The 24,688-nt window shown below is 41.9% G+C and overlaps 2 protein-coding genes across 2 annotated transcripts in view; both read left to right on the top strand.

Annotated features, from left to right (window-relative positions):
- Positions 1 to 24,688, top strand: part of LOC309701483 (NACHT, LRR and PYD domains-containing protein 12-like) — a 442,279-nt gene that overhangs the window by 314,703 nt on the left and 102,888 nt on the right. The gene's annotated exons all lie outside the window — the stretch shown is intronic.
- Positions 847 to 24,642, top strand: LOC309701492 (protein NLRC3-like). Its single transcript, XM_082525730.1, has 8 exons — positions 847 to 1,066; positions 1,396 to 1,527; positions 2,885 to 3,019; positions 3,326 to 3,460; positions 6,469 to 6,710; positions 6,815 to 8,606; positions 17,394 to 17,567; positions 24,419 to 24,642. The coding sequence occupies exons 1-8, from the start codon at positions 966 to 968 to the stop codon at positions 24,612 to 24,614; spliced, it is 2,907 nt and encodes a 968-aa protein (XP_082381856.1). The 5' UTR covers positions 847 to 965; the 3' UTR covers positions 24,615 to 24,642.

A 24,688-nucleotide genomic window follows, 5' to 3' on the forward strand; every position in this document is an offset into this window, starting at 1 on the left:
AAACTAAAATGGCGACAGAAACTCGGTGAGTGGAGTTCAGGCTGACTTTATGAAAGTGCGACGTTTGAGCCACTTCCTGTTCTCAGTCCCGGCGTCCTGATCACCGAGGTTTCTGTTGCTCTGATAGCTGATATTGATTATATCGGTAAACAGGCTGTAGGCAGAAACATCAGGTCTGATCTGAAAATCCCTTCAAAAACAAACTTTAAGAGTTTTATGTCCGTGTGAGGCCGCACGCTGATTGGATAACCACCTGTCAGTCTCAAGTTATTAGCCAATGAGCGCGCAGATTCACAGTAAGACCTTATCGCAGCATTTTCTTTAACTAAAACATCGACAGTAAAACTGTAACGTGTCCTGTGATCTATAAACACTCTGTGATGAATAATCTGAAGTCATTTTGAGCCTGACAGTAGTTTCCTGTCACAGAGCAGAAGCTGCAGGCAGTTTTTGGCACCTTTATATTTAATTTATTCCAAAATAAATCAATAAAGGTAGAAAAGAACTCTCAGTGACATTAAAATCTATTTTTAAAGACAGATGTGACCAAGTGCAACAAATATAAGATGAGATGTTTACAGATATTTGAAGTATTGATCACATGTAGAACACAGAGCAGGTCCAATAACAGAGTCATGCTGCTCACAAACAGCAGTTTGGTTTCATGAGCTCACTTCCTGCAGTGATCCTCAGCTTCTCTCCAAAGGAGCCGTAACATGTGGGCTCCTCACCATGATGATGATCCCAAACACACGGAGTTCCTTCATCCACCTGATCATGTACTTATTAAATAATGTGATGGTTTTGGTGTTTTTTAAAGACTTTGAGCCTCTAAAATAACTGGTTTGGACTTTAGGGCCAAAGCTCCAACATTAGAAAGCCGTCAGTGTGATGCTTCCAGTACAACAGCACCTCTGAGTGTGTGTGTTTACCTCTCAGACTAACTCCACCCTGACATCAAGAAGATGGAGGAAGAGGACGGAGCAGCATCCAGCTGTGTGTCTGTGAGGAGTGACGGGGTTACACAAACACCTCCACCTTACAGTCATGGACCTGCAGCAATAATGTAAGAACACTACTAACTTTATTAGTCATTTCAACATAACCATGACAGAATCATTGATCTGTGATTGGTTCAAACTGTTTGATCTGAGTTTGATTTTTATTGACTTGTTTTCTTGCTAAGATCTGAACTCTGTAAGTTTAAGTGAAGTCAGTGCAGCAGAATCAGAGAGAAGAGCTGAGAACAAACTGAGTTCATTCAGAGACAGAAAAAACTGGCTGATGATTGGCTGACCTGTCAGCGTTATGAGGCAGACACAATATCACAGAGGGATCAGCTGATCATATGGCTGTCAGAGAGAACTGATCAGTTATTGATGTTTGTGTTTGCAGAGGTCAGAGGTCACAGTCTCCAGCATCCAGCTGTGTGTCTGTGAGGAGTGACTGGTCCAAAGAATATCCTCCAGACTTCAGTAATGAACCTGCAGCAACAATGTTCTTCAATCATGGAGCTCAGCTGACCATGTAAGAGAGCTGCTGACTCAGAGTTCAAAGGTTGTTTCTATAAATGTTCTGCCAGTGACATCATAACTTAACCTAACACTGGTCTGTGTATGAAGTATCATTTAGTGGCAGTTGTTAAAGTTGTATAATGATGATGCTAGTTTGGGGTGTATTTTCCTGCTGATGCAAATGCATCTACTTTGCCCTTTGTCTGGTGCTTTGGACAAAGACGTCCAATGAAACTCAGAACAACACAGTTTGCACCACCAGCAGGCAGAGGAAGTGGCTGACATCCAGAAATCCTACCAGTGGCTGAACAAAGCTGGACTGAAAGACAGCACAGAGGCACTAATCATGGCAGCACAGGAACAAGCTCCGAGCACAAGACCCATAGAGCCCGGGGTCTACATGGCTCTTTTTGGGGGGGTTGTGTTGTATTAATAGTGACTTTGTTTCTTTGGACCAAAATCTTTTGTTTTTCAGTTCAGTTGCAACATTGACTAACACTAATGCAGGGGTCGGCAACCTGCGGCTCTTTAGTCCTTACAGTGCGGCTCCTCGTGGTTTGGGAAAATAAATTAGAAGTATTTAGCTGAAGTGTATTTTATTTATGTTCTTTTTTAACTTGTAGTTCTAAATTGGAAGATTATTGTGATATTGAAATATAAAAATAAAATTATATTTTTTTATTTTTTCATCGCTCAAATAAGCGTCACACTCGTGGAAGCCGGTGTACCCGCCGAGACGAAATTAACCAGGTAAAATACATATTTAGGCAGAATTTTGCAAATATCTATTTTTCATCTTTCAGCAGCATAGAGCTTTTTTTCCAATTATTTTTTAAAAGTCAGGTCAAGGCTCCAAAAGCACAAAGGAGATATAAGGGTGGCGGCTCACAGCAGCTTTTGTTTGCTACATCATTTTAGTTCAGCTGGGTGTCTTTCCTTTGGTTATATTTCTTTAAGAGTTCAAATGTGTTCATTACATAAATAACATGTAATTTTCTCTGTAGCACTTCATGGATTTCATAAGCAACACACCTTAGTTGTTCACACAAAGCATAAAGGTAAAAACAGTATATACAGTGTTATCTTCATTCTAGATGTCAAAAAGTATTTGTGGCTCCCAGTGTTTTCTTTTGCGTGGAAACTGGCTCCAAATGGCTCTTTGGGTCCTGAAGGTTGCTGACCCCTGACCTAATGGTATTTTTTTTTAGCTGGATCGTTCTATAAAAACATGAATCAAATCTGAGAAAAGTTTCCACCTGACCTGTTGAATGTTATTGAAGCCAGAAGTTTGCCTTCATACTGTGTTTCTTGCATGCCTTTTGTGGTGTACTAATTGATGTGAAATGAATGCAATGTGGCTGTGTTTGCAGAGGTCAGAGGTCACAGTCTCCAGCATCCAGCTGTGTGTCTGTGAGGAGTGACTGGTCCAAAGAAAGACTTCCTCCATATTTCAGTGATGAACCTGCACCAACAGTGAACTTCAATCATGGAGCTCAGCTGACCATGTAAGAGAGCTGCTGACTCAAGAGTTCAAAGGTTGTTTCTATAAATGTTCTACCAGTGACATCATAAATGATTCCTAATGGTGGTCCGGGTACGATAATGCTAGTATCAATCGTAGTAGTGATGCAATCCAAGGTAATGATTTCTGCTCTGTTGCTGTGAACGTCTCTGCAGCCGTCTGTACTCTAATCTGAGACAACTATTACTGACAGAAACCATCACATCATCCAGTTTGTGTGTTTGCAGCTGCTTAAAAGAGTTTAAAGAGAGATTAATCAGTAATTCATGTGATGTGTTTGTGTTTGCAGAGGTCAGAGGTCACAGTCTCCAGCATCCAGCTGTGTGTCTATGAGGAGTGACTGGTCCAAAGAAAGACTTCCTCCAGTCTTCAGTCATGAACCTGCAGCAACAATGTTCTTCAATCATGGAGCTCAGCTGACCATGTAAGAGAGCTGCTGACTCATTTACGGGTGTTTGAAATTCTGTGACCACTTTGTAATTTTAGTTTATATTTTAAAAGTGTTTTTATTTGTAGTTGCCTGTATTTTTATTACACTGTGTGTAACGTGGTGGTTTGTGCTGTTTGGGATCGTTTTGGTGTATTTGTGTCAGAACATCAGATAAATGATTTCATCACATTTTAAAAGAAAGTATCAGGATAATAATCTGAACTGAGTCATCAGAAATAGAAAGATGGTCTCAACAGGCCACTGAGCTGATCTCCAAAGAAATGCAGAAGATTGAAGAGTCCGAGGCTGTTTATTTGTCACAGGCATCGTCATACACGTACAACACAGTGAAATGTGCTGAGCTGCTCCTGTGACTGGACAAAACATTATAAACAATCATTAAATGAAATAATGAAACATTGTGCAGATGTAATGTTAAAGTGCTTTGTGCCACATTAGCACAGCATGTACTGACAGAGCAGTGCAAGCAGAACAAAGCAAATGAGCAAAGTGATGTAAACAGAGTAACTGAACAGAGTGAGCAGAGTAATATCAGCAGTAATGAAGCAGCAGGATCAGTGTAGCAGCGTGTGACGTCATAATGAATCAGGTATGATCTGAAATATGACAGTGAGACAAGAACATGATGTAAGGTCCTGTTTAAACCCTGATGGTGATGCTATGAGGGGAGCATGTTCTGATTTAGGACTTGGATGGTCTGAGGATAGAAGCTCCTCTCTGTTTGTGTCCTGATGGTGCAGAAGCTTCTGCCTGATTGTAGAAGGAGCTGAAGCCAGCATCATCCCAGAGGTGAAGCTCCTCTGTGTGCAGACCTGAGGTCAGATTCCTCCAGGCTGATGTTCAGGATCTACAGAAACGTGTGGTTGTAGTTATTGCTGCACTGTGTGCTGACAGCAGATACTCAGAACAAAGCGCTGCACACGTGTTCTTTACAAACATCTGTACATAGAAAATATGGATCATGGCAGTGAATGAACACGTTTCTGTCATTTGTTTCATTGGCTTCTTTTTTCTGCCTGTGTTCATGTGATTAATGTCTAACACATAAACAGGTTTGTAATAGAGATGGACCGATCCGATATTACGTATCGGTATCGGTCCGATACTGACCTAAATGACTGGATCGGATATCGGAGAAAAATAAAAAATGTAATCCGATCCATTAAATATCACGAAAGCACCTCACAAAACTTGCAACACGCCGTAACTCACCTCAGAACGTTAGCAGTCGGAGCAGTATGCATCACGTGATAGAGCGGCTGTGGCATGCGGGACCTGTCGGTGGTCTGGATAGCATTTGGAGCTTCGCTAGCAACCCGGCATTTCATCTCCGACAAAGTTATCCCGAGAGAAGTAAAGCAAGTGTGTAAGTCCATCTCTGAATGTTTGTAAAGCATTCCCACGTTAAGCTTAACGAGCGACTGCCTCTCGCTCTCTGGCTGCTACTTCAATCGTGAAACTGCTTAAATGATCAGCTGATCGGCTTTTCTGTCGCGAGTCCGTCTTTGTTTTTGGCCCACTTTGCACCAGAAAGAGGAAACCAGCGGCTGAACAACAGCAGCACGTTTAAGCTTGATAAGCTGTTGTTAGAATTTATTTAATATTACTTTCTACACCAGGATCTTTTTCTACGTAGCTGACGCTGGTAACTGTGCAGGGGCGGATCTAGCAAAGTTTAGCCAGGGGGGCCGATAGGGCATTAACAGGGAAAAGGGGGCACAAAGACATACTTTTCTTTCTTATTCTCATTTAAAATGTCTAGCTTTTAATAAATAATTATCTGACACACAAAGTTTTAATTTGATGTAAAATGAATAGAAGTCAATTACTGTATATAGTGACTATTAAGTCTAATATATATACCCTAGTAAGCTATAGTACTTTTTCCTTTGGGAAGGTACCATCTGTGCAGTCTGCAATTTTGTTGAAGAAAGATGTTGAATCTATTTAATATTTCTTGAAAAATAATTGATTTCTGTGCATTTTTTTCACACTGCATCAAATTAAGGTTGATTACGTCGATTAAGCATCATGAGGTGGCGCGTGAGGGGTGGTTCCCTATTTTTTATTTATTTATTTTTGTTGTTGCTGGGAGTTGGAACCCTATTAGTTAGGTTGCTTAATATTTACGCTAAGTACTCTTTAAAATACCAGAATAGGGAGGATGGTGTAGGTCTAAGTTTATTAGATTGATCAGTATTGCTGAACTATGAAATATTTTTTTTGTATACAGGTATAACAGAATAGCTTTAGTGTAGTTGTTGTTTTAAACTTGAGTATGAACTTGCAGACTTGCAAAATGCAGCAAGATATTTAAAAAAACAGTTTTGTTGATTAAAAAACACTATATCGGATTCATATCGGTATCGGCAGATATCCAAATTTATGATATCGGTATCGGTATCGGACATAAAAAAGTGGTATCGTGCCATCTCTAGTTTGTAATCAAACATCACATCATCAGGGAGGCATCATGAAACAAAGTTACTGCTGGAGGCTGAACTCAATTTGGTGGCAATGTTCAAAAATATCACTCAGATCATTTCAAAGCTTTTAGTTCTTCTTCTTCACTTCTGTAAAATAATAGAAAGGAAATCAGAACCCAGAAGTTCACTTCCTGATGACTGAACTCTTTCAAAATAAAGCTGAAAGCTCTGAATGTGACACCGCTGCTCCACCACAGTTTTTAGAGGAGGTCAAAGGTCAGTTGAAAGTGATGGATCCCAAACTTCCAGTACATCCAGTGAAGGACATAATCAGCTCTGTGATGAAGGCTTTTACTGTGGAGTTTGTAGGCTGATCACTCTGTGTTTAATAAGACAGGCAGGAACAGCAAAGGAAACTTGGATTCTGAACTCAAACACAAGTTTCTCCACTTTGACTTTTCTCTGTGACCATCAGAGCTTCTGCACAGTGTCATCAAATCTGGATGTTTGTCACTGACAGTCAATGATTTTAGTGATAAAGAAATGTGTTCACAGAGGGAGGAAGAGGAAGAGGAGTGGTGTCTGTGAGGAGGAGCAGCTGTCCTGCTGTGCTTTGTGTCAGGACGTCCTGAAGGATCCAGTCTCTACCAGCTGTGGACACTGGTTCTGCAGACAGTGCATCTCCTCATACTGGGACCAGTCTGCTTCATCAGGAGACTGGTCCTGTCCCCAGTGTGGAGAAAGATCCAGAAGCAGAGCTGGACTGCAGACAGCCAGTCAGAGCAGCTGTGTACAAAGTAAGACTGAACATCTGTCTGCTGATGGACTCATTTCTGAAAACTGGACTTCTTGTTGTTGTTCAGACATTGAAGACTTTTCTTTCTGTTTTTCTTTCTTTCAGCAGATGTTGGTCTGCAGGAGGTTTTAGATGAACATAAGATCAGTCTGAGGAGGAGATGTGAACGTGTGACTGAAGGAAGTGATGAAACAGGAAGTAGAACCCTCCTCAACAGGATCTACACTGAGCTCTACATCACAGAGGGACAGAGTGAAGAGGTTCATAGCCAACATGAGGTGAGGCAGCTGGAGACAGCTTCCAAGATGGACGCCCTCCATGACACTCCAATCAGGTGCCAGGACATCTTTAAAGCCTTACCTGACCAACAGAGACCCATCAGAGTGGTTCTGACCAACGGCGTGGCTGGTGTTGGAAAAACCTTCTCAGTGCAGAAGTTCACTCTGGACTGGGCAGAGGGCTTGGAGAACCAACATGTCAGTGTGGTGGTTCTGCTTTCATTCAGGGAGCTGAACCTGATCAGAGAGGAGCAGTACAGTCTTCTGGAGCTGCTCCATGTTTTCCATCCAACATTAGAGAAGGTCACAGCAGAGAAGCTGGCTGTCTCTCAGCTTTTGTTCATCTTTGACGGCCTGGATGAAAGCAGACTTTCATTGGATTTCACCAACAGGAAGCTGCTGTCTGATGTCACACAGAAGTCATCAGTCAGCCAGCTGCTGACAAACCTCATCCAGGGGAATCTGCTTCCCTCGGCTCTCGTCTGGATAACTTCCCGACCTGCAGCAGCCAATCAGATCCCTCCTACATGTGTTGACAGGCTAACAGAAGTACGAGGCTTCACTGACGCCCAGAAGGAGGAGTACTTCAGGAGGAGATTCAGTGATGAAGAGCTGTCCAGCAGAATCATCTCCCACATGAAGACATCCAGGAGCCTCCACATCATGTGTAGTATCCCAGTCTTCTGCTGGATCACTGCTACAGTTCTGGAGCACATGTTGACTACAGAGCAGAGAGGAGAGCTGCCCAAGACCCTGACTGACATGTACTCACACTTCCTGCTGGTTCAGACAAAGAGGAAGAAGAACAAGTACCACGAGGGACATGAGACGAGTCCACAGGAGCTGACGGAGGCTGACAGGGAAGTTCTTCTGAAGCTGGGGAGGCTGGCGTTTGAACATCTGGAGAAAGGAAACATCATGTTCTACCAAGAAGACCTGGAACAGTGTGGTCTGGATGTGACAGAGGCCTCGGTGTACTCAGGAGTTTGTACAGAGATCTTCAAAAGAGAGTGTGTGATCTTCCAGAAACCAGTCTACTGCTTTGTTCATCTGAGCATCCAGGAGTTTCTGGCTGCAGTCTACATGTTCCACTGTTTCACCAACAGGAAGACAGAGGTGCTGAAGGACTTCTTGGGAAAAAAATACAGAGAGTCATCTCTGGATGATTTTTTGATGGAAACACTAACAAAATCCTTCAGGAGTAAAAATGGTCGTCTGGACCTGTTTGTTCGCTTCCTTCATGGCCTCTGTCTGGAGTCCAACCAGAGACTCTTAGGAGGTCTGCTGGGTCAGACAGAGAACAGTCCAGAAACCATCCAGAGTGTCATCAAGAACCTGAAGAATAACAAGAAGCTTAAAATCTCTCCTGACAGAAGCATCAACATCTTCCACTGTCTGATGGAGATTAACGACCTCTCATTACACCAGGAGATCCAAGAGTTCCTGAAGTCAGAGAACAGATCAAAGAAGAAACTCACTATGATCCAGTGCTCAGCTCTGGCCTTCATGCTGCAGATGTCAGAGGAGGTTCTGGATGAGTTGGACCTGCAGAAGTACAACACATCAGCAGAGGGACGACAGAGACTGATTCCAGCTGTGAGGAACTGCAGAAAGGCTCGGTGAGTCCAAGATTTGTTATTCAGAAATGCAGAAGCTGGAGGATGTTTGGTCATTTGTTCTGACACAAGCTGTTGTGTAATATTTTTGAAAGAGTTTCCAAAACTAAATTTGTGTAAAGTTGGAAATAAACATTTCCAGTTAACTCTGTCAAACGTTTTTTCTGCATCTAAAGAAAATATTGTAGTTTCGATGTTTTTACTGCATGAGTAGTCTATGAAACTAAGTAATCTATGTGTATTTGTTGATGAGTGCCGACCTTTTATGAAACCAGTTTGGTCAGGATGAATTAAGAGGGAGGTTATTTTCTCTAATCTCTTTGAGAGAGCTTTGCAGATTATTTTAAGGTCTACATTTATAAGTGATATTGGACGATAGCTTGAGGGATGTACAGGGTCTTTGCCTGGTTTTAGCAGGAGACTAATGTTTGCAGAATTCATATTTGATGGAAGTCTGCCCTTTTCTTTGATTTCCAACAACGTTCTGTAAAAAACTGGTGCCAGAATCGTCCAGAATTCTTTGTAGAATTCTGCCATCTGGACCTGGAGCCTTATTATTGGGCATACTTATCAGGGCTTCCTGGAGTTCACCCGGCGTCACCTGGTGAATCCACTGACATTGCTTGACTGTCTAGTAATTTTGGAAGAGTTACGCTGTCAAGAAACTAATAAATGTCTTTTTTTTGACGCGTTTATTTGTGGTGAATATAAAGTTTCATAGAAATCCCTAAAAATTTTGTTCATTCTTTCAGGTCATACATTGTGTTCCCAGATCATCTTTAACAGCACATATAGTTGTTTTTTCTTTATTTATTTTTAACTGGTTAGCTAAAAATCAACCAAATTTGTTACTGTGTTCAAATTTTTGGGGTATTTTGTTCAGTATTTCCTAAGTCCACTCTTTTTTAAAAATATTTAACAAAGTCTTCATCTCAGTGTCTGAGATGTCACTCAGCAGTGAGCTGCTGACCAAAAAATAATCCAGGCGAGAGTAGGAGTGATGGACATGTGAGAAGAAAGTACAGTCGTGGCCAAAAAGTTTTGAGAATGACACGAATATTAGTTTTCACAAAGTTTGCTGCTAAACTGCTTTTAGATCTTTGTTTCAGTTGTGTCTGTGATGTACTGAAATATAATGACAAGCACTTCATACGTTTCAAAGGCTTTTATTGACAATTACATGACATTTATGCAAACAGTCAGTATTTGCAGTGTTGGCCCTTCTTTTTCAGGACCTCTGCAATTCGACTGGGCGTGCTCTCAGTCAAATCCTGACTGACAGCAACCCATTCTGTCATAATCACTTCTTGGAGTTTGTCAGAATTAGTGGGTTTTTGTTTCCTCCACCCGCCTCTTGAGGATTGACCACAAATTCTCAATTGGATTAAGATCTGGGGACCTGGTCCCCGAGCCAGTTATCACTTTTGCCTTATGGCACGGTGCTGTGGAACGCCAGGACTGCCATAATGAATTAATTAAATACACCATTAAATAATTAATTAAATGTGGCAATAATTAATTAAAATTGGAAATAATTAAATAAATATTTACAACACATTTAAATAAGTATTGACAGTTTTAATTAATTATTTAATGATGTATTTATTTAATTCATTTTGGCACTTTTGTCCCCTTCATGTCTCAACTTGAAATCATTTTATCTGTCAGCCTCACCCATCAAACTAAGTGGGCGGGGTTAACGCTGCCACTGCAGCTTCTCTAGCATTTGATTGGTTGCCGTGCAAAGTAAGTCAAGACAGGTCGATCCTAGATAATCGATTGCTTGTGTGGCCTTGGGGCAGCCAGGTATCCCAGAATGCATTTCAAATCACCGTCAGCAATGGTGGTGTAAAGTTATAAAATATCCTGTTTTTCTGTCACCAACTACACTTTTAACAGTGTCGCAGCGTAATCTTCACACGTCTGGTCAGGTTGTCAACATAGAACGTGTTTGCAAAAGTGCTCAGATGTTTTCAGAGATTTCACTCGCTCTGCTAACAGTCAGCTGACAGAGAGCACCGAGCTCACAGCCCCGGTGTTCCAGCTTAACTGTTTTTGGGGTTTTTTGGGGGGGGGTTACGTTACCCAGTTTGTTTACATATTCCACTGTCCGTGTTCCACATGTTGCATTTGCAGATTCTCATTTTCACCGTCTTTTTCCGCCTTGTGTCTCTGTGCTTCTGTAACATAAAGAACGAGCTGACGTGTTTCTCAGGACACCAGCGATCAGCTCAACAGGCCCTCAGTTTACCTGCATGCATCCTCCTCCTCACCTGTCAGCTGTTTAGCTGCTAATTCAAGAAACGCGCCCACGTGACCTGGTGATAGTCACAGTTTAACTGGGCAGCCGGTGCTCGATATAACGCAATGTCAGCGCATTTTTCTGCACAAGATAAGTAAATATAGTTTTTTCCCCGAGCGCAGAGCTGCTGAAGCTTGTTTCCCTACAGAGCACTTTATAGGCGAACCAGCTTTATCAGCGGCTGATGTCCAATCACACAGCTTTGAAACCTCAGCTGAGTTTTAGCTCTCAGTGGTTAAACGCTGGACTTAATTCACTCAGGTTCTGTCTGTCGGGTCACGTTTACTTCGCTGTTTTATTTACAACTGAGCAAATCGGTTTGGCTGAGGTTAAACTGCATGTCTCCAAAAGTTGATTCTGTTCATCTGGACGTAGCGTTTTGTTTCGTCATCATCAGGTGACTTCTTCAGTCTCAGCTGACTGCAGGTTTCAATCTTATAAACAGTACATTTGCATAATGACTGAAACCAGCCCACTGAAGGAACAAAGGGCTGGGAGGTCAGTTCATTAATCAGAATTATGCAAACTGTCACAGCCATTGATCAACAACCACTGATCAATGTCCATGAGTCCCATTCACAGAGAGTTGGGGAATGGCTGCAATCACAGCATGTAAGATGGTGACAGATGTACCCTTAGGCTCCTCCTCGATTCAGAGATGGTCTTTCCCTTTTCACTTACTTCCCTGGATGATTGAGAATGCATCAAGACGTCATAACTTCATAGTTTTACTGAAGTTTAATGGTTCACTGTGTTAGACTGAACCGTTCGCTTTTCTTTATCTGGTGTGTTTTGGATTTAACAGTGAATTTTGAGATTAAACTGACTTTTAAAATGTTTTTATACAAAGAGGAAAGAGACGGCGTATTTCCACTGAGAGGAGCAGAGCTTGCAACAGCGTGTTCAGACTGCAACCTGGGCAGAAATATTACATCATCTGGTTTTTAATAGTTATTCAACTGTATTCTAAGCACCAGCGATCTGTTAGAATTTTTAGAGTTTACTTAACTAAAAATAAACGAGGTTAACATATAATTTGTGTGATTGTTTTTGTTTGTTTGTGTGTGTTTCGGTCATGTTATGTTTACCTGTCAAAGGCTTGTTAGAAACTATGAAACACATCATGCAGACTTCTGGATGTTAGAAGAAAACTAATACTGCTCATGAATGAGACTAAAGGCAGGAAGGTGTCCTGTAAAACTAAACATGTTAATAGGACCTCCCTATTTATATCATAGTTTATGATATCCGGTTGTTCAGTCTGACGTCACTAGCCGTGTCTGGGTCTAAACTCCGCTGCAGGTCCATATATCAAACGATCACTATGGGATTACTGAGAGTTGAAAAACTGTCTAAAGTCTTTCATCTTTAATAAAATGATCAGCGTTCTGCTCTACCAGGTGTAACAATTGAGTTTAACATCCAGGCATCCATGAAAATGGAATTTATGACAATTAACGGAGTTAGAAGTTAGCAGGGAGTTAGCTCGCTAGCTTCTATCTAAATACAATATAGCATGTCCTGACTGCGGGGTTTTGGAAACAAATTAAAACGTACAGCTCTGCTATCACTTCCAGCATAAATGAAGACAGAAAACTAAACAGCAGTGACGTTTGTAGGGTTACTGAAGTTGGGCTAGCTGGTATATAATGATGTGCTACGTGACCGCTAGCGACACAGCTATGTTAGCATAATATAAACAAGCTAACTTTTTTTCCACTCGATAAAAGTTAATGTGAGTGTTCTCGGTGGTCAGGAACAAATGTAATCGCATGGCAGGATGCTGTAAAAGGACCAAACTTCAGCCAGGAGAACAACTGAGATAATCCATCCACAATACGAGGTTAGTCATTCATATACTGCTGCATGGGCTGGGCTGTAGTTACATCCTAAGGTTTTAAAAACTGAGCTTAAATAAATGATTAGCGGTAATAAAAGCCGAGGGAGGTCAACAGTGGTCGCTGACTGTTTTAGGAGCTTTTTGAGATCAAATAGAAGAAAATACATAACATTAAACATGTTAACAACACAAAAGCCATATTAAACGCAGACTACTTTAGACCCGGAAGTAGGATTCGTCGCGTCATCACTGAACAACCGGATAGCACGTGTATTTCAGTAATAGCCTGCTGATTTCAGTGTAGTGGTGAACAGTCACACAGCTCCGTGGGTGTTATCTGTGAGACTGCTTAACTATAATTTATCCAAGTTAACGTCAGTTAACCATTCAGACAGTTCTTTTGCAATGACAAACCTCATGTCGCCGGTAGGTTTCCGCTGTGCCAGCTGTTTACATTACAGCTGCTTATGCAGTAACCATGGTAACCACGGACTCCAGGTCAGACAACAATTTTACATATACGATCTTAAAACAGGACACAGCCACTGTACGTGCTGGCCTCATATCAAATGTGAACGCAGACTGAGTCTATGTTTGACGTTTGTTTATATCTAATCTTCCTCTCAAACATTTAAACAGCAGCGAGTCTGCAGCTGAGGGAACACAAACTCAAACTGTCGGAACAGGTTTGATCGTTTTGTGTATGATTTATGATTTATTAAACGTATAAATGTTATTCTAATCTGCTGCTGAGTCTCTTACGCTGATGAAAATGCAGAAAACACAGATCACGGACACCTGTTCAACCAATCACATTCATTCCACTTTGATCTGCAACAAACTGACGGTTCATCTCTGTTACAGTGTTGCGTTAGACTGCTATATTTTTTGTTCTTTATGCTGTAGATTTTCACGTCTCTGGAATAGTTGGCAGTAAAAAGGATGATTTTCTGTAAAATCATATTGATATGAGCCGTGACATATTCGTAGATGACAGTTAGATTAGTCAGCTGGGAAACTCTGGGTTAACTCAGAGAGCTGAAGATATCGTGGACATGCTGACCTCGCTCCGTGGTGTACAGGGCCGTTTACCCTCGTGATTAATATTCACAATTAAAATATTAGCCGAACATCATGAAGTCTGTATGTGTGTCATAGTGTCGAACAACCTTTGTACAGTTAAAGCCAGCAGTTACTACATGAAACACCAACGTTATCTCTTTTATGCGTTTATACGCAGGTCACGCTGATTACTGAACAAAAACACAAAGATCAGATGTTAATCGGATTTATTTGCTTTCTCTCCTCCTTAAACATGTTTTTATGTTAGTTATAATTCAGAATTGGCGACTGAAACACGCAGGACACATACGAACATCAGGAAATAAAAACCTGATGAATATAACCTCAGTAAATGAAGTCAGTGTACTGCGGGGGTTATGGCGGCTGAAATCAAATCACTTTGACTGTCACATCACATGTGCAGGTACACTGGTACAGTACATGCGAGTGAAATTCTTGTGTGCGAGCTTCACAAGCAACAGAGGTGTGCAAAAATACAATAACATAAGAACAAGCAAAATAGAAGAACGGCTAAATCTGAGAGTTATATGGAAATTAAATAGAGTAAACAATAAAATAAAATATACAGAGGTTGGTAGTTGGACATGTGCAAAACAAGTGGCATTTATATACAGTGTGGAGTGCATAATGTTGAAGTTCCAGTAGTGAAGGTGAGGTGTCTATGAAGTGTCCAGCAGTCTGATGGCCTGGTGGAAAAAGCTGTCTCTCAGTCTGCTGGTTGGGGACCGGATGCTGCAGAACCTCCTTCCTGATGGAAGTAGTCTGAACAGTTGATGGCTGGGGTGACTGGAGTCCTTGATGATCCTCCCCGCTTTCCTCAGGCAGCGCTTCCTGTAGATGTCTTGGAGGGAGGGAAGCTCACCTCCAATTATCCGTTCAGAGCACCGCACTACTCGCTGGAGAGCTTTGCGGTTGTAAGCGGTGCTGTTGCCGTACCAGGTGGTGATGCATCCAGTGAGGATGCTCTCAATGGCACAGTGATAGAAGGTCCTGAGGATGCGGGGGCTCATGCCGAATCTTTTCAGTCTCCTGACAAAGAAGAGGCGCTGCTGCGCCTTCTTCACTGTTTTGTTTATGTGTCCTGACTAGGGCTGCATGATTAATCGTTAGAAAATCGCGATCTCAATTCATACTTATGTGCGATCTCATTTCCAAATTACAACGATTTTTAAAAAAAAGAGAGAGAGAAAAGACGACGACGATTGTACCGCATTTAGATCCGGGACGTAATCTGCATGAAAACAAGCGCTCACTCTTCCTGCTCAACAAATGACAAGGGCGGAGCCTTATACCACGTGGTACAGAAGCTGGCTGCGAAAATTAGCAGGGAAAAAACCACGGAGAGCACGTCAGGGATGACGAAAGTAACAGGAGAAAATCCGTCCCGGTCAACAACCCAAACATCAATAACGGGAACCTTATACAGCGCTTCCCTATACACGTCGAACTCCCGCAGGCACAAAGAAATTAGGGAGGCTATCACTTATCACCTGACCAAAGATATGGCTCCCATCAACACTGTGCAAAACGAGGGATTTAGGAAAATGATCAACACCCTAGACAAACGCTACACAGTGCCGTCCCGCAACTATTTTTCTATTGTTGCACTACCTGCTCTATACACGCAGTGTGGAGCAACGGTGGAGACGGAATTTCAAGCAGTACAACATTTTGCGGCAACAACAAAACGTGAGACATTTGTTGTTTTTATGTTTATTTATTGTTTTTATGTTCAGTCTCAACTGTTACGAAGTTGATGTGCAGTTAATAAGTGCAATAAATATTTATACTGGAAAAGAAAATCGTGAGAGAATCGTGATCTCAATTCTAAGCAAAAAAATCGTGATTCTCATTTTATGCAAAATCGTGCAGCCCTAGTACTGACCACGTAAGATCGTCAGCCAGATGTACACCAAGGAAGCGGAAGCTGCTCACTCTCCACAGCAGCACCATTGATGGTGATGGGGGTGTGTACTTCTCTGCACCTCCGGAAGTCCACTATCAACTCCTTTGTCTTTGCGACGTTGAGGGTGAGATGGTTGTCTTGACACCAGTGGGTCAGGGCGCTGACCTCCTCCCTGTAAGCCGTCTCATCACCATTGGTGATAAGACCCACCACTGTAGTGTCGTCCGCAAACTGTACTCCGCCCTCTCCTGTGAGTACAGGACAGGGCTCAGTACACACCCCTGTGGAGCACCAGTGTGAGGGGGGATGAGTTGATGCTGCCCAGTCTGACCACTTGGCATCTGTCAGACAGGAAGTTAAGAATCCAGCTGCAGAGGGAGCTGCTCAGTCCTAGATCCTGCAGTTTCCTGTCCAGCTTTGAGGGAACGATGGTATTGAATACTGAGCTGTAATCTACAAACAGCATTCTCACATACGTGTCTCTCTTCTCCAGGTGTGACAGGGCAGTGTGTAGTGTCAGGGCTATGGCATCATCAGTGGACCTCTTGTGGCGGTATGCAAATTGTAGAGGGTCCAGTGAGTCGGGTAGTGCAGAGCAGATGAAGTCCCTGACCAGCTTCTCGAAGCATTTGCTCACAATGGGGGTCAGGGCTACAGGTCGCCAGAAGTTCAATGATGAGATGGTGGAGGATTTGGGTACAGAGACGATGGTGGCCATTTTGAAGAAGGCTGGGACTACAGACAGAGAGAGGGAAAGGTTGAAGATGTGTGTAAACACTGTGTGTGCTCACTGACGTCATCCACCAGTGTCCTGTTATATTTTAGATAGCAAGGAGCAGACGGCCGAGGTTATTAAACTCCACCGAGACAGCGGTGATGCTAATCAGAAGGCTAGACCGTCTGATATTACAGCCTCGCACTTCCGGCCTACCCGACCGTCGGAGGACCCGGCCCACATAGACCGTGAAGGCCGGGTCCTCAGGAGGATGCAGCCTATGAAAGTACTCACTGGCTGTATCACAATTCAGGGTCTGAAGCCTTAACGGTCCTCAAGGGCCGCGTACTCAAAGACCGCAAAGGCCGGAAGTGCAAGGCTTGTGAAATGGGACGGCAGGAGCAGGAACATGAATAATGACAGTAGATGTTTGTGTGAAAGTGCTGGAAGCAAATGAGTGTGTGATGTTCTTTCAGTGTTGCACTTTGTAGACGCTCCCTGAGCACTGGTCTCACAGCCAGCTGCACATAGAGACCAGTGTTGTTAGTCCAGGTCAGAAGATGACTTGTTGGAATGAAAATGAGCTTGTAGTTTGTCTGCTTTAATAATGTGACTGGAAAAAGGTGTTGGACTTCAAATATGTCCATTTCTGTCACACTTCACCTTTAAAAGTGAAGCCATGTGGTTCCTGGAAGGAAAAACACGACTTTTTCAAGTCTTTGTCCTGTTTTTATGAGAAATGTACGACTTTAATGTGAAACATTCAGAGTTTTTTCTCTTGTTGTGTTTGTTTGAAGCTGCTTCCTGTTGGCTTCAGCTGTTTGGAGTTTCCATTTTCTAAACTTCTACATTCTGAACCTTCTTCAGCTCTGAACAGATGATGAAACACTGAATGATTTCAAGCACTTTGTCTAATAAACTTACATCTTTCATTCTTTATACAGTGTCTGTGGTTTGTCAGATATTGGCCTTGATTATCTGGCAGCAGCGCTGAAGTCCAACCCCTCGTATCCCACAGAGGTGGACCTGAGTGGAACCTACAGCAACCTGAAGGATCCAGGAGTGAAGCATCTGTGTGGTTTCCTGGAGAATCCACGATGTCGATTTGAAACTCTGAGGTCAGTCAGCATGTTTTAGTTGTGCTGAGATGAATATGATGTGAAAGTTGTGCTGACACTAAACTGCAGACATCAGGCTGATATTATACTGATCCACACTGAGGATCTTCATGGTAAAGTCTGTTTTCTTCTTCTCTGGTTTAGTCCATTGACTGCAGCAGAACAATGTTCACATTTCAAACAGTGATACTCAACGTATGGCCCGCGGCCCACACGCGGCCTGCCCACCTTTCCTGATTCAGAGAGAGGGGACCCTGATTAACTGTGTAGCTTCTTCCTCACAGTTCTAAGTATCAGACACAACAATGAATAATCCACAGCTGACTGTCTTTAGCAGGTCAAAGGTCACGGCACACAGCAGACAGTCAGAAATATTCTAACTCTGATCATTTATCAGTTGTGACACTGTGAGACTTGATCAGAGGTGTGATCATCACAGCAGAGGCCTTTGTGTCAAAGTCACTGAGGATCAAACAGAAACACATGAAGCAGATTTTCCTCTTCTGGCTTTTTATAGCAGATAACCTTCAAAATATTCTGCAGTCGATCAAAAACTGAAGCAAACCATGAAGCAACATGTGAACATGAGCTGATGCTGCTGAAGTGAAGCAAAGTTACAGAGGTTTGATTACAGACACAGCTGAGAGTTTGTAATCTGTCATCATTTTAAAAAGTTTCCATGGAACAGCAGAAATGAGGCTTTACTGTCAGAGGCCGACAGCACTGAACACAACAGCAGACTGGTGGCTAATAAACAGTGAATGATGCAGAAACAGATGTTTGAAGCTGTTCTTGGAGTACACTGAGAGAGAGAGAGCTGTGCAGGCAGGAACAGCCAAAGTCAGAGAGAATTCATGAGCATATTGATCAAACGTGAAGCAGAGTTTGGATCTTCTTTTGCTGCTGCTTCACTCAGTTTTGGTTGGAGACAGATGAAACCTGCAGCTTCAGGATCTGTGAGCTGTCCACTTTCAGCCCCGACGGCGTGTCCGTGTACGTGCCGTCGAGTGAACGATCCACGCTCTGTGTTTCCATCTTTGTGTGTTTAGCTGCTCTCATTTACTGTTTTAGCTGTTTGCTGCTTGTTGAAATAGTTTGTGAGCTTTAACCTGAGATTCTGGCAAAATACATTTATATTAAACATCGATTCAGGATTGAATGAATCAACATCGTTTTATTCAAATTAAAACCATTTAAATGGGAACATGAATTTTTTACAGCCGCCTCTAATGCTGGGTAATGTCAGCTGGTCCATGTGCAGCTGGCTGTGAGGCTCAGGGAGCGTCTACAAAGTGCAACACTGAAAGAACATCATCAGAATCAGAATCAGAATGGGGTTTATTGCCAAATGTTGAGCAGGTTTACAACATTAGGAAATTGCTGCGGTGCTTCAGTGCAAACATAGTGTCATAAATAGCACTTAAATAGACATGGAAAAAAATAAAAGTAGGGATAAGAATTAAAAGTGCTACGTGGGAAGATATATACATGAGTGCAGGTGGTGATCAGTGCCAAACATGGAATGATGCAGTGAACACAGCGTAGGGTCATGTGTTAGTGATGGGAACAGTCATATGGTTATTGTTCATGTGTCCGACAGCAGAGGGGAAGAAACTGTTCTTATGGCGAGAGGTTCTGGTGCGAATGGACCGGAGCCTCCTGCCTGAGGGGAGCAGGTCAAACAGACTGTGTCCAGGGTGAGAAGGGTCAGCTGAGATCCGAGCTGCACGCCCCAGTGTCCTGGAGGTGTACAGGTCCTGCAAAGATGGGAGTCTGCAGCCAATCACCTTCTCAGCAGAGCGCACAACACGCTGCAGTCTCTGTTTGCTGCAGTCTCTGTTTCATTCATCCATAAATATTGAGTAATAACTGGACTCTCATACAGCGAGACTCAAATGCCTTTAAACATCAGCTTATCCTGCTGATCCAAGTCCAACACTGAGTTTGTAAAAACATGTTTGTCAATCATTTTGTTTGGTTTCTGAGGAAAAAGATTCAATAACTTGCTGCTAATACACAACATTTCATCATATTTCCTCATAACCCTCTTTTGTCTGACCATTTGATCCCATTTGAATTTGCAATAAAGGATCCACAGAGTTTGGTGACAATAATGACAGTAGATGTTTGTGTGAAAGTGCTGGAAGCAAATGAGTGTGTGATGTTCTTTCAGTGTTGCACTTTGTAGACGCTCCCTGAGCACTGGTCTCACAGCCAGCTGCACATAGAGACCAGTGTTGTTAGTCCAGGTCAGAAGATGACTTGTTGGAATGAAAATGAGCTTGTAGTTTGTCTGCTTTAATAATGTGACTGGAAAAAGGTGTTGGACTTCAAATATGTCCATTTCTGTCACACTTCACCTTTAAAAGTGAAGCCATGTGGTTCCTGGAAGGAAAAACACGACTTTTTCAAGTCTTTGTCCTGTTTTTATGAGAAATGTACGACTTTAATGTTCTTTTTTTTATACTCAATTTTTATTATAATTTACAACATTGCAACTTGTACTTGTCAATGTTCACAAGTAGGACAGTTACAGGAACCGCAATGCAGAAATGTAGATTAAAATAAGAACTGCAATTAGGAAGCACAAAACAAAACCCAAGCAAAACAAACAAACAGACAACAACATAACAAAAAGAAAACAAAACAAAAACTTTATGTAATATTAAATAACATGTGATAGGGCTGGGCGATATATCAAAAATTTATCGTTACCGAAATTTATGACTCTCATCGACGTCATTTTGCCCATGTCGGTAAATTCGGTATTTAAAAAAAAAAAGGAAAGGCATGTGCAGGTTGGCGATGTTCATGTCCCTTTAAGACGCTGTGCTACGTTACAGACTTGACGGGGTGGAGTCACATGACTCTACTACCTGTAACAAGACGAGACACGGGTGAACAAATGGAGGACGATTTAAATGTTGAAGCAGCAGCGACGGAGGTAGGCTGGTGGAGGAGGAAGAGGAGACGCTTGTTAACAAAAAAAATGCATCATCAATCGTTTGGCAACATTTTGGATTCAACAAGGATGATATTGATCAAAAAATTGTTAAATGTAAACTCTGCAAAAAGACTGTTGCGTCAAGTCAAGGTAACACAACCAACCTCTTAATAAATAATATTTATTATTAAACTATTTTGTTTACAAGGGATATACATTTTTTAGAGAGCATGGTTACATATTGTATCCGACACTTTTTATTTTGTTCAGTTAATAAATCTTAACCACTAAAAGTACTTACTACTATTGTCTTCATTTATTTTCAGTGACATTTTACAGTCCTTTAAAGTGGTAATAATATAATTGCAATGAATAGGTCTAGGGGGAATAATATTATCAAAATAACTGGAGGAACTATGCTGCCTGCCACAGCCCCATCAAATGAAAAAAAAAACAAAACGTTTGTTTTTTGGCACTTGGGGTGGTTATCGTCCATTTATCGTTATCGAGGTTAACTGCTCAATTTATCATGATATTGATTTTAGGCCATATTGCCCAGCCCTAACATGTGACAAACTTAGCCGTAAATGGACAAAACGAAACAGACCTATGCTAAATTATTGAAACAGTAAAGCATGTATGGGTCGCCAACGCTCAGTAAACAATTCTCTCTGAATCCGCAGAGCAGATGTTATTTCCTCCATCTGGTAAATTTCTCTTGCTTTATCAATCCACATATTATATGAAGGTGGGTCAAGATTCAGCCATTTAATAGTGATACACTTTAGTGCTGCTGTAAGATTCTTAAGAGATACGTTTTATTGTTTCCCGCAAAACCCTTTGGTAAGACTCCTAAAATGACTGTTGGTCTTTTGTTAATGGTTGTTGGAAAACTGTACTGAGAACTTTAAATATGTCATTCCAAAGTGAGCAGATTTTTGGGCATGACCAGAATATATGTGAGTGGGTTCCTAAAGAAGTACCACAATTTCACCAGCAGGTGTCAGGATTTGTAGGCTTCATTTTGGCCATTATCTCTGGGGTTCTAAAATATCTCATGACCACCTTCCATTTAAATTCTCTCCACAGCCCAGAATTAGTCACCAGATGGGCTTCACCGAACACCTCTTCCCAGGTGTCCTCTGAGATTTGAGTGCCAGTCTCAGCTTCCCACCTTGCCTTAATATCCAAAGTTGCATTTGTATTGAAACTCATAAATGCGTTATAAAAATGACTGATTAATTTTGGGGAGGAATTACTTTGAAATGTTTTTAGAAATATTTCCTCAATGGGTGAGGGCTCCAAAACTTGCCTCCATTCTTTATGTTTTGTCAAAAAGCTTCTTAGCTGCAGAAATCTAAAAAAGTCAGAAGAAGGAAGCCGAAACTGGCCTCAACTGTTCAAATGAGCTCAGGTGCCCATTCCTCACAACATGACAAAGTTGATGAAGCCCGCTATTTGACCATGCTCTGAAGCCAGAGTCTTCCACAATAGGAGAAAAACCCTGCAGGGAGGAGAGCCTTGATAACATTGAAATTTCTTTTGGAAGACCAAATGATTGTTTGATTCTATGCCAAATCTTTAGTGTGACCCTCGTCCGTTCCCCCATATGCACATTTTTAATTGAAATGTTAGAACAAAGCAGGGATTCCAATGATCTTTCGCACATTGTCTTCTCAATGTTTAGCCACTGAGTTTCAGACAAATCCCGCACCCATACAGTCAGGGGTCTCATCTGAGCTGCCCAGAAATAATATTTCAGGTTTGGAACAGCCAATCCCCCCTGCAGGTTTGACAGTTTTAATGTTTGGAACTTGATCATCCCTCATGTGTATTTAGTCTCTGTGTCGCGTCATCTGTGTTCCCACCCTCCATATTTTCATGCCCAGTCTTTTGTATTCTTAGCCATAGCTTTCCGTGTCTTCATGATTTATTATAGTATTAGTTCCCCAGTTTAGTTCTCTTCACTGTGATTCTGCCTTGTTTGATGTCTTCAGCCGAAATAAAGGCTCGCTTTTCGTTCAAAACTCAGTTTCATGTCTGCGCCAGTGTCTGCGCCTGAGTCCTCCACACACTCTCCATACGGTCAGCTACTGTGACCGTGACACTAAACTACATGCTGTGTGCAGCCACTCTCCTGAGCCTGTATTATATACACAGCGGTTACAATGACAAACTGAATACAATCTCATATCTACAAAACAGGCTGAGTCAAAGTTGCAGCTACGCTTATGAACATGGAGGAAAAACAGGCGAGTTATCAGCTCACCAGCTACGACTAAGAACAGCTAACCAACTATCCTTGAGATCTACAATGACCAGGGAATAAGGTCTACAGACAACCAAACTATCCTTGAGATCCACAATGATTTCAATAAGGTGTTTGATATTCCCTCCTTGGGAGAAGATGCGATCGCTAGTCTGGAGGAACCTGTCTCTAATGTTGGAATTGAAACGGCCGTACGGAGCATGCAGTCTGGAAAATCTGCTGCCCCGACGGGTATCCATCTGATTTTTTCATAAAGTTTTCTGACCGACTGAATTCACTGTTAAAATCAACTTTTGAAGAATCCTTCCTCTCACAGTCGTTGCCTCCAACAATGCATCAAGCAGTGATGTGTTTAATTGTGAAACAGGAAAAAGACCATTTAGATTGTCGTTCATGTCGTTTAATATCTTTGTTCAACACAGACACCAAGATCCTGGCTCAAGTGTTGGCCCGTCGCTTACACAAGTATTTGTCCTCCATTATTTCACCAGACGGGCTTTATTAGGCACTCTTTTTTGAACATTAGAGCTCTATTAAATATCATTTATACCCATGTTAAAGGTGATACATTGGAAACTGTCATTTGGCTTGACGCAGAAAAGGCGTTGGATCGGGTGAGATGGGATTTTTTTTTATACGCTTAAAAAATGTGTCTTTAATTTTGTATCTTGGATAAAAGTATTGTATTGCTCCCCTCTAACAGCCGTCCAGACTAACAATAATCTGCCCTCCAGGACAGGGATGCCCTCTGTCTCCTTTTTGCCGTTGAACCGCTAGCTGTTGCTCTGAGACAATGTGTTGGTGTTGAGGGAAACCATCGAGGGGGTATCGAACATGAAGTCTCTCTTTATGCCGACGACATGATTTTATTTATTTCCAACCCATCGAACAGCCTCCGCAAACTTTTGGATAGACTTACAATAATAATAATAATAATACATTTTATTTATAGGCGCCTTTAAGAGCCTCAAGGTCACCTTAATGCATACTTAAGGAATTTGGGACAATTTCTGGATATAAAGTGAATTTTGGGAAGAGCGAGGCAAAGTCTATCTGTACGACAACTGGGGAGTTTTGTGTATTTTAGCCCCTTTTAAACCCAGCTATAACAAGTTTAAGTACTCGGGCATCTGGGTGACAAGAAAACCACAAAGACTTGTATAAAACTATCTTCCTTTATTGTCGAAGCTTAAAGAGGATTTTGGAAAATGTGAGTTTTGCCTCTTTATATTTATGGTGGGAATGCAGAACAAGGAGCAAAGATGAATGTGATGCTGAATCAGCAGAAGACTTGGACTCATTTGATTCCAGCTTTGATATCATTGATTTCAATATGTCCATTTCTTTCACACTTCACCTTTAAAAGTGAAGCCATGTGGTTCCTGGAAGGAAAAACACGACTTTTTCAAGTCTTCGTCCTGTTTTTATGAGAAATGTACGACTTTAATGTGAAACATTCAGAGTTTTTTCTCTTGTTGTGTTTGTTTGAAGCTGCTTCCTGTTGGCTTCAGCTGTTTGGAGTTTCCATTTTCTAAACTTCTACATTCTGAACCTTCTTCAGCTCTGAACAGATGATGAAACACTGAATGATTTCAAGCACTTTGTCTAATAAACTTACATCTTTCATTCTTTATACAGATTGGAGCGCTGTGGTTTGTCAGAGATCAGCTGTGATTATCTGGCAGCAGCACTGAAGTCCAACCCCTCCCATCTGAGACAGCTGGACCTGAGCAGGAACTACAAGCTGCAGGATCCAGGAGTGAAGCATCTGTGTGGTTTCCTGGAGAGTCCAGGATGTAAACTTGAAACTCTGAGGTCAGTCAGCATGTTTTAGTTGTGCTGAGATGAATATGATGTGAAAGTTGTGCTGACACTAAACTGCAGACATCAGGCTGATATTATACTGAT

The sequence above is a fragment of the Aulonocara stuartgranti genome (assembly GCF_965226115.1).
Source record: "Aulonocara stuartgranti genome assembly, chromosome: 23".
In the NCBI taxonomy this organism is placed as follows: domain Eukaryota; kingdom Metazoa; phylum Chordata; class Actinopteri; order Cichliformes; family Cichlidae; genus Aulonocara; species Aulonocara stuartgranti.

Coding starts and splice junctions, on each gene's coding strand:
- LOC309701492 (XM_082525730.1), top strand. CDS start 966: ATGGAGGAAGAGGACGGAGCAGCATCCAGCTGTGTGTCTGTGAGGAGT. Junction 1,067..1,395: donor CATGGACCTGCAGCAATAAT/GTAAGAACACTA, acceptor TTGTGTTTGCAG/AGGTCAGAGGTCACAGTCTC. Junction 1,528..2,884: donor CATGGAGCTCAGCTGACCAT/GTAAGAGAGCTG, acceptor CTGTGTTTGCAG/AGGTCAGAGGTCACAGTCTC.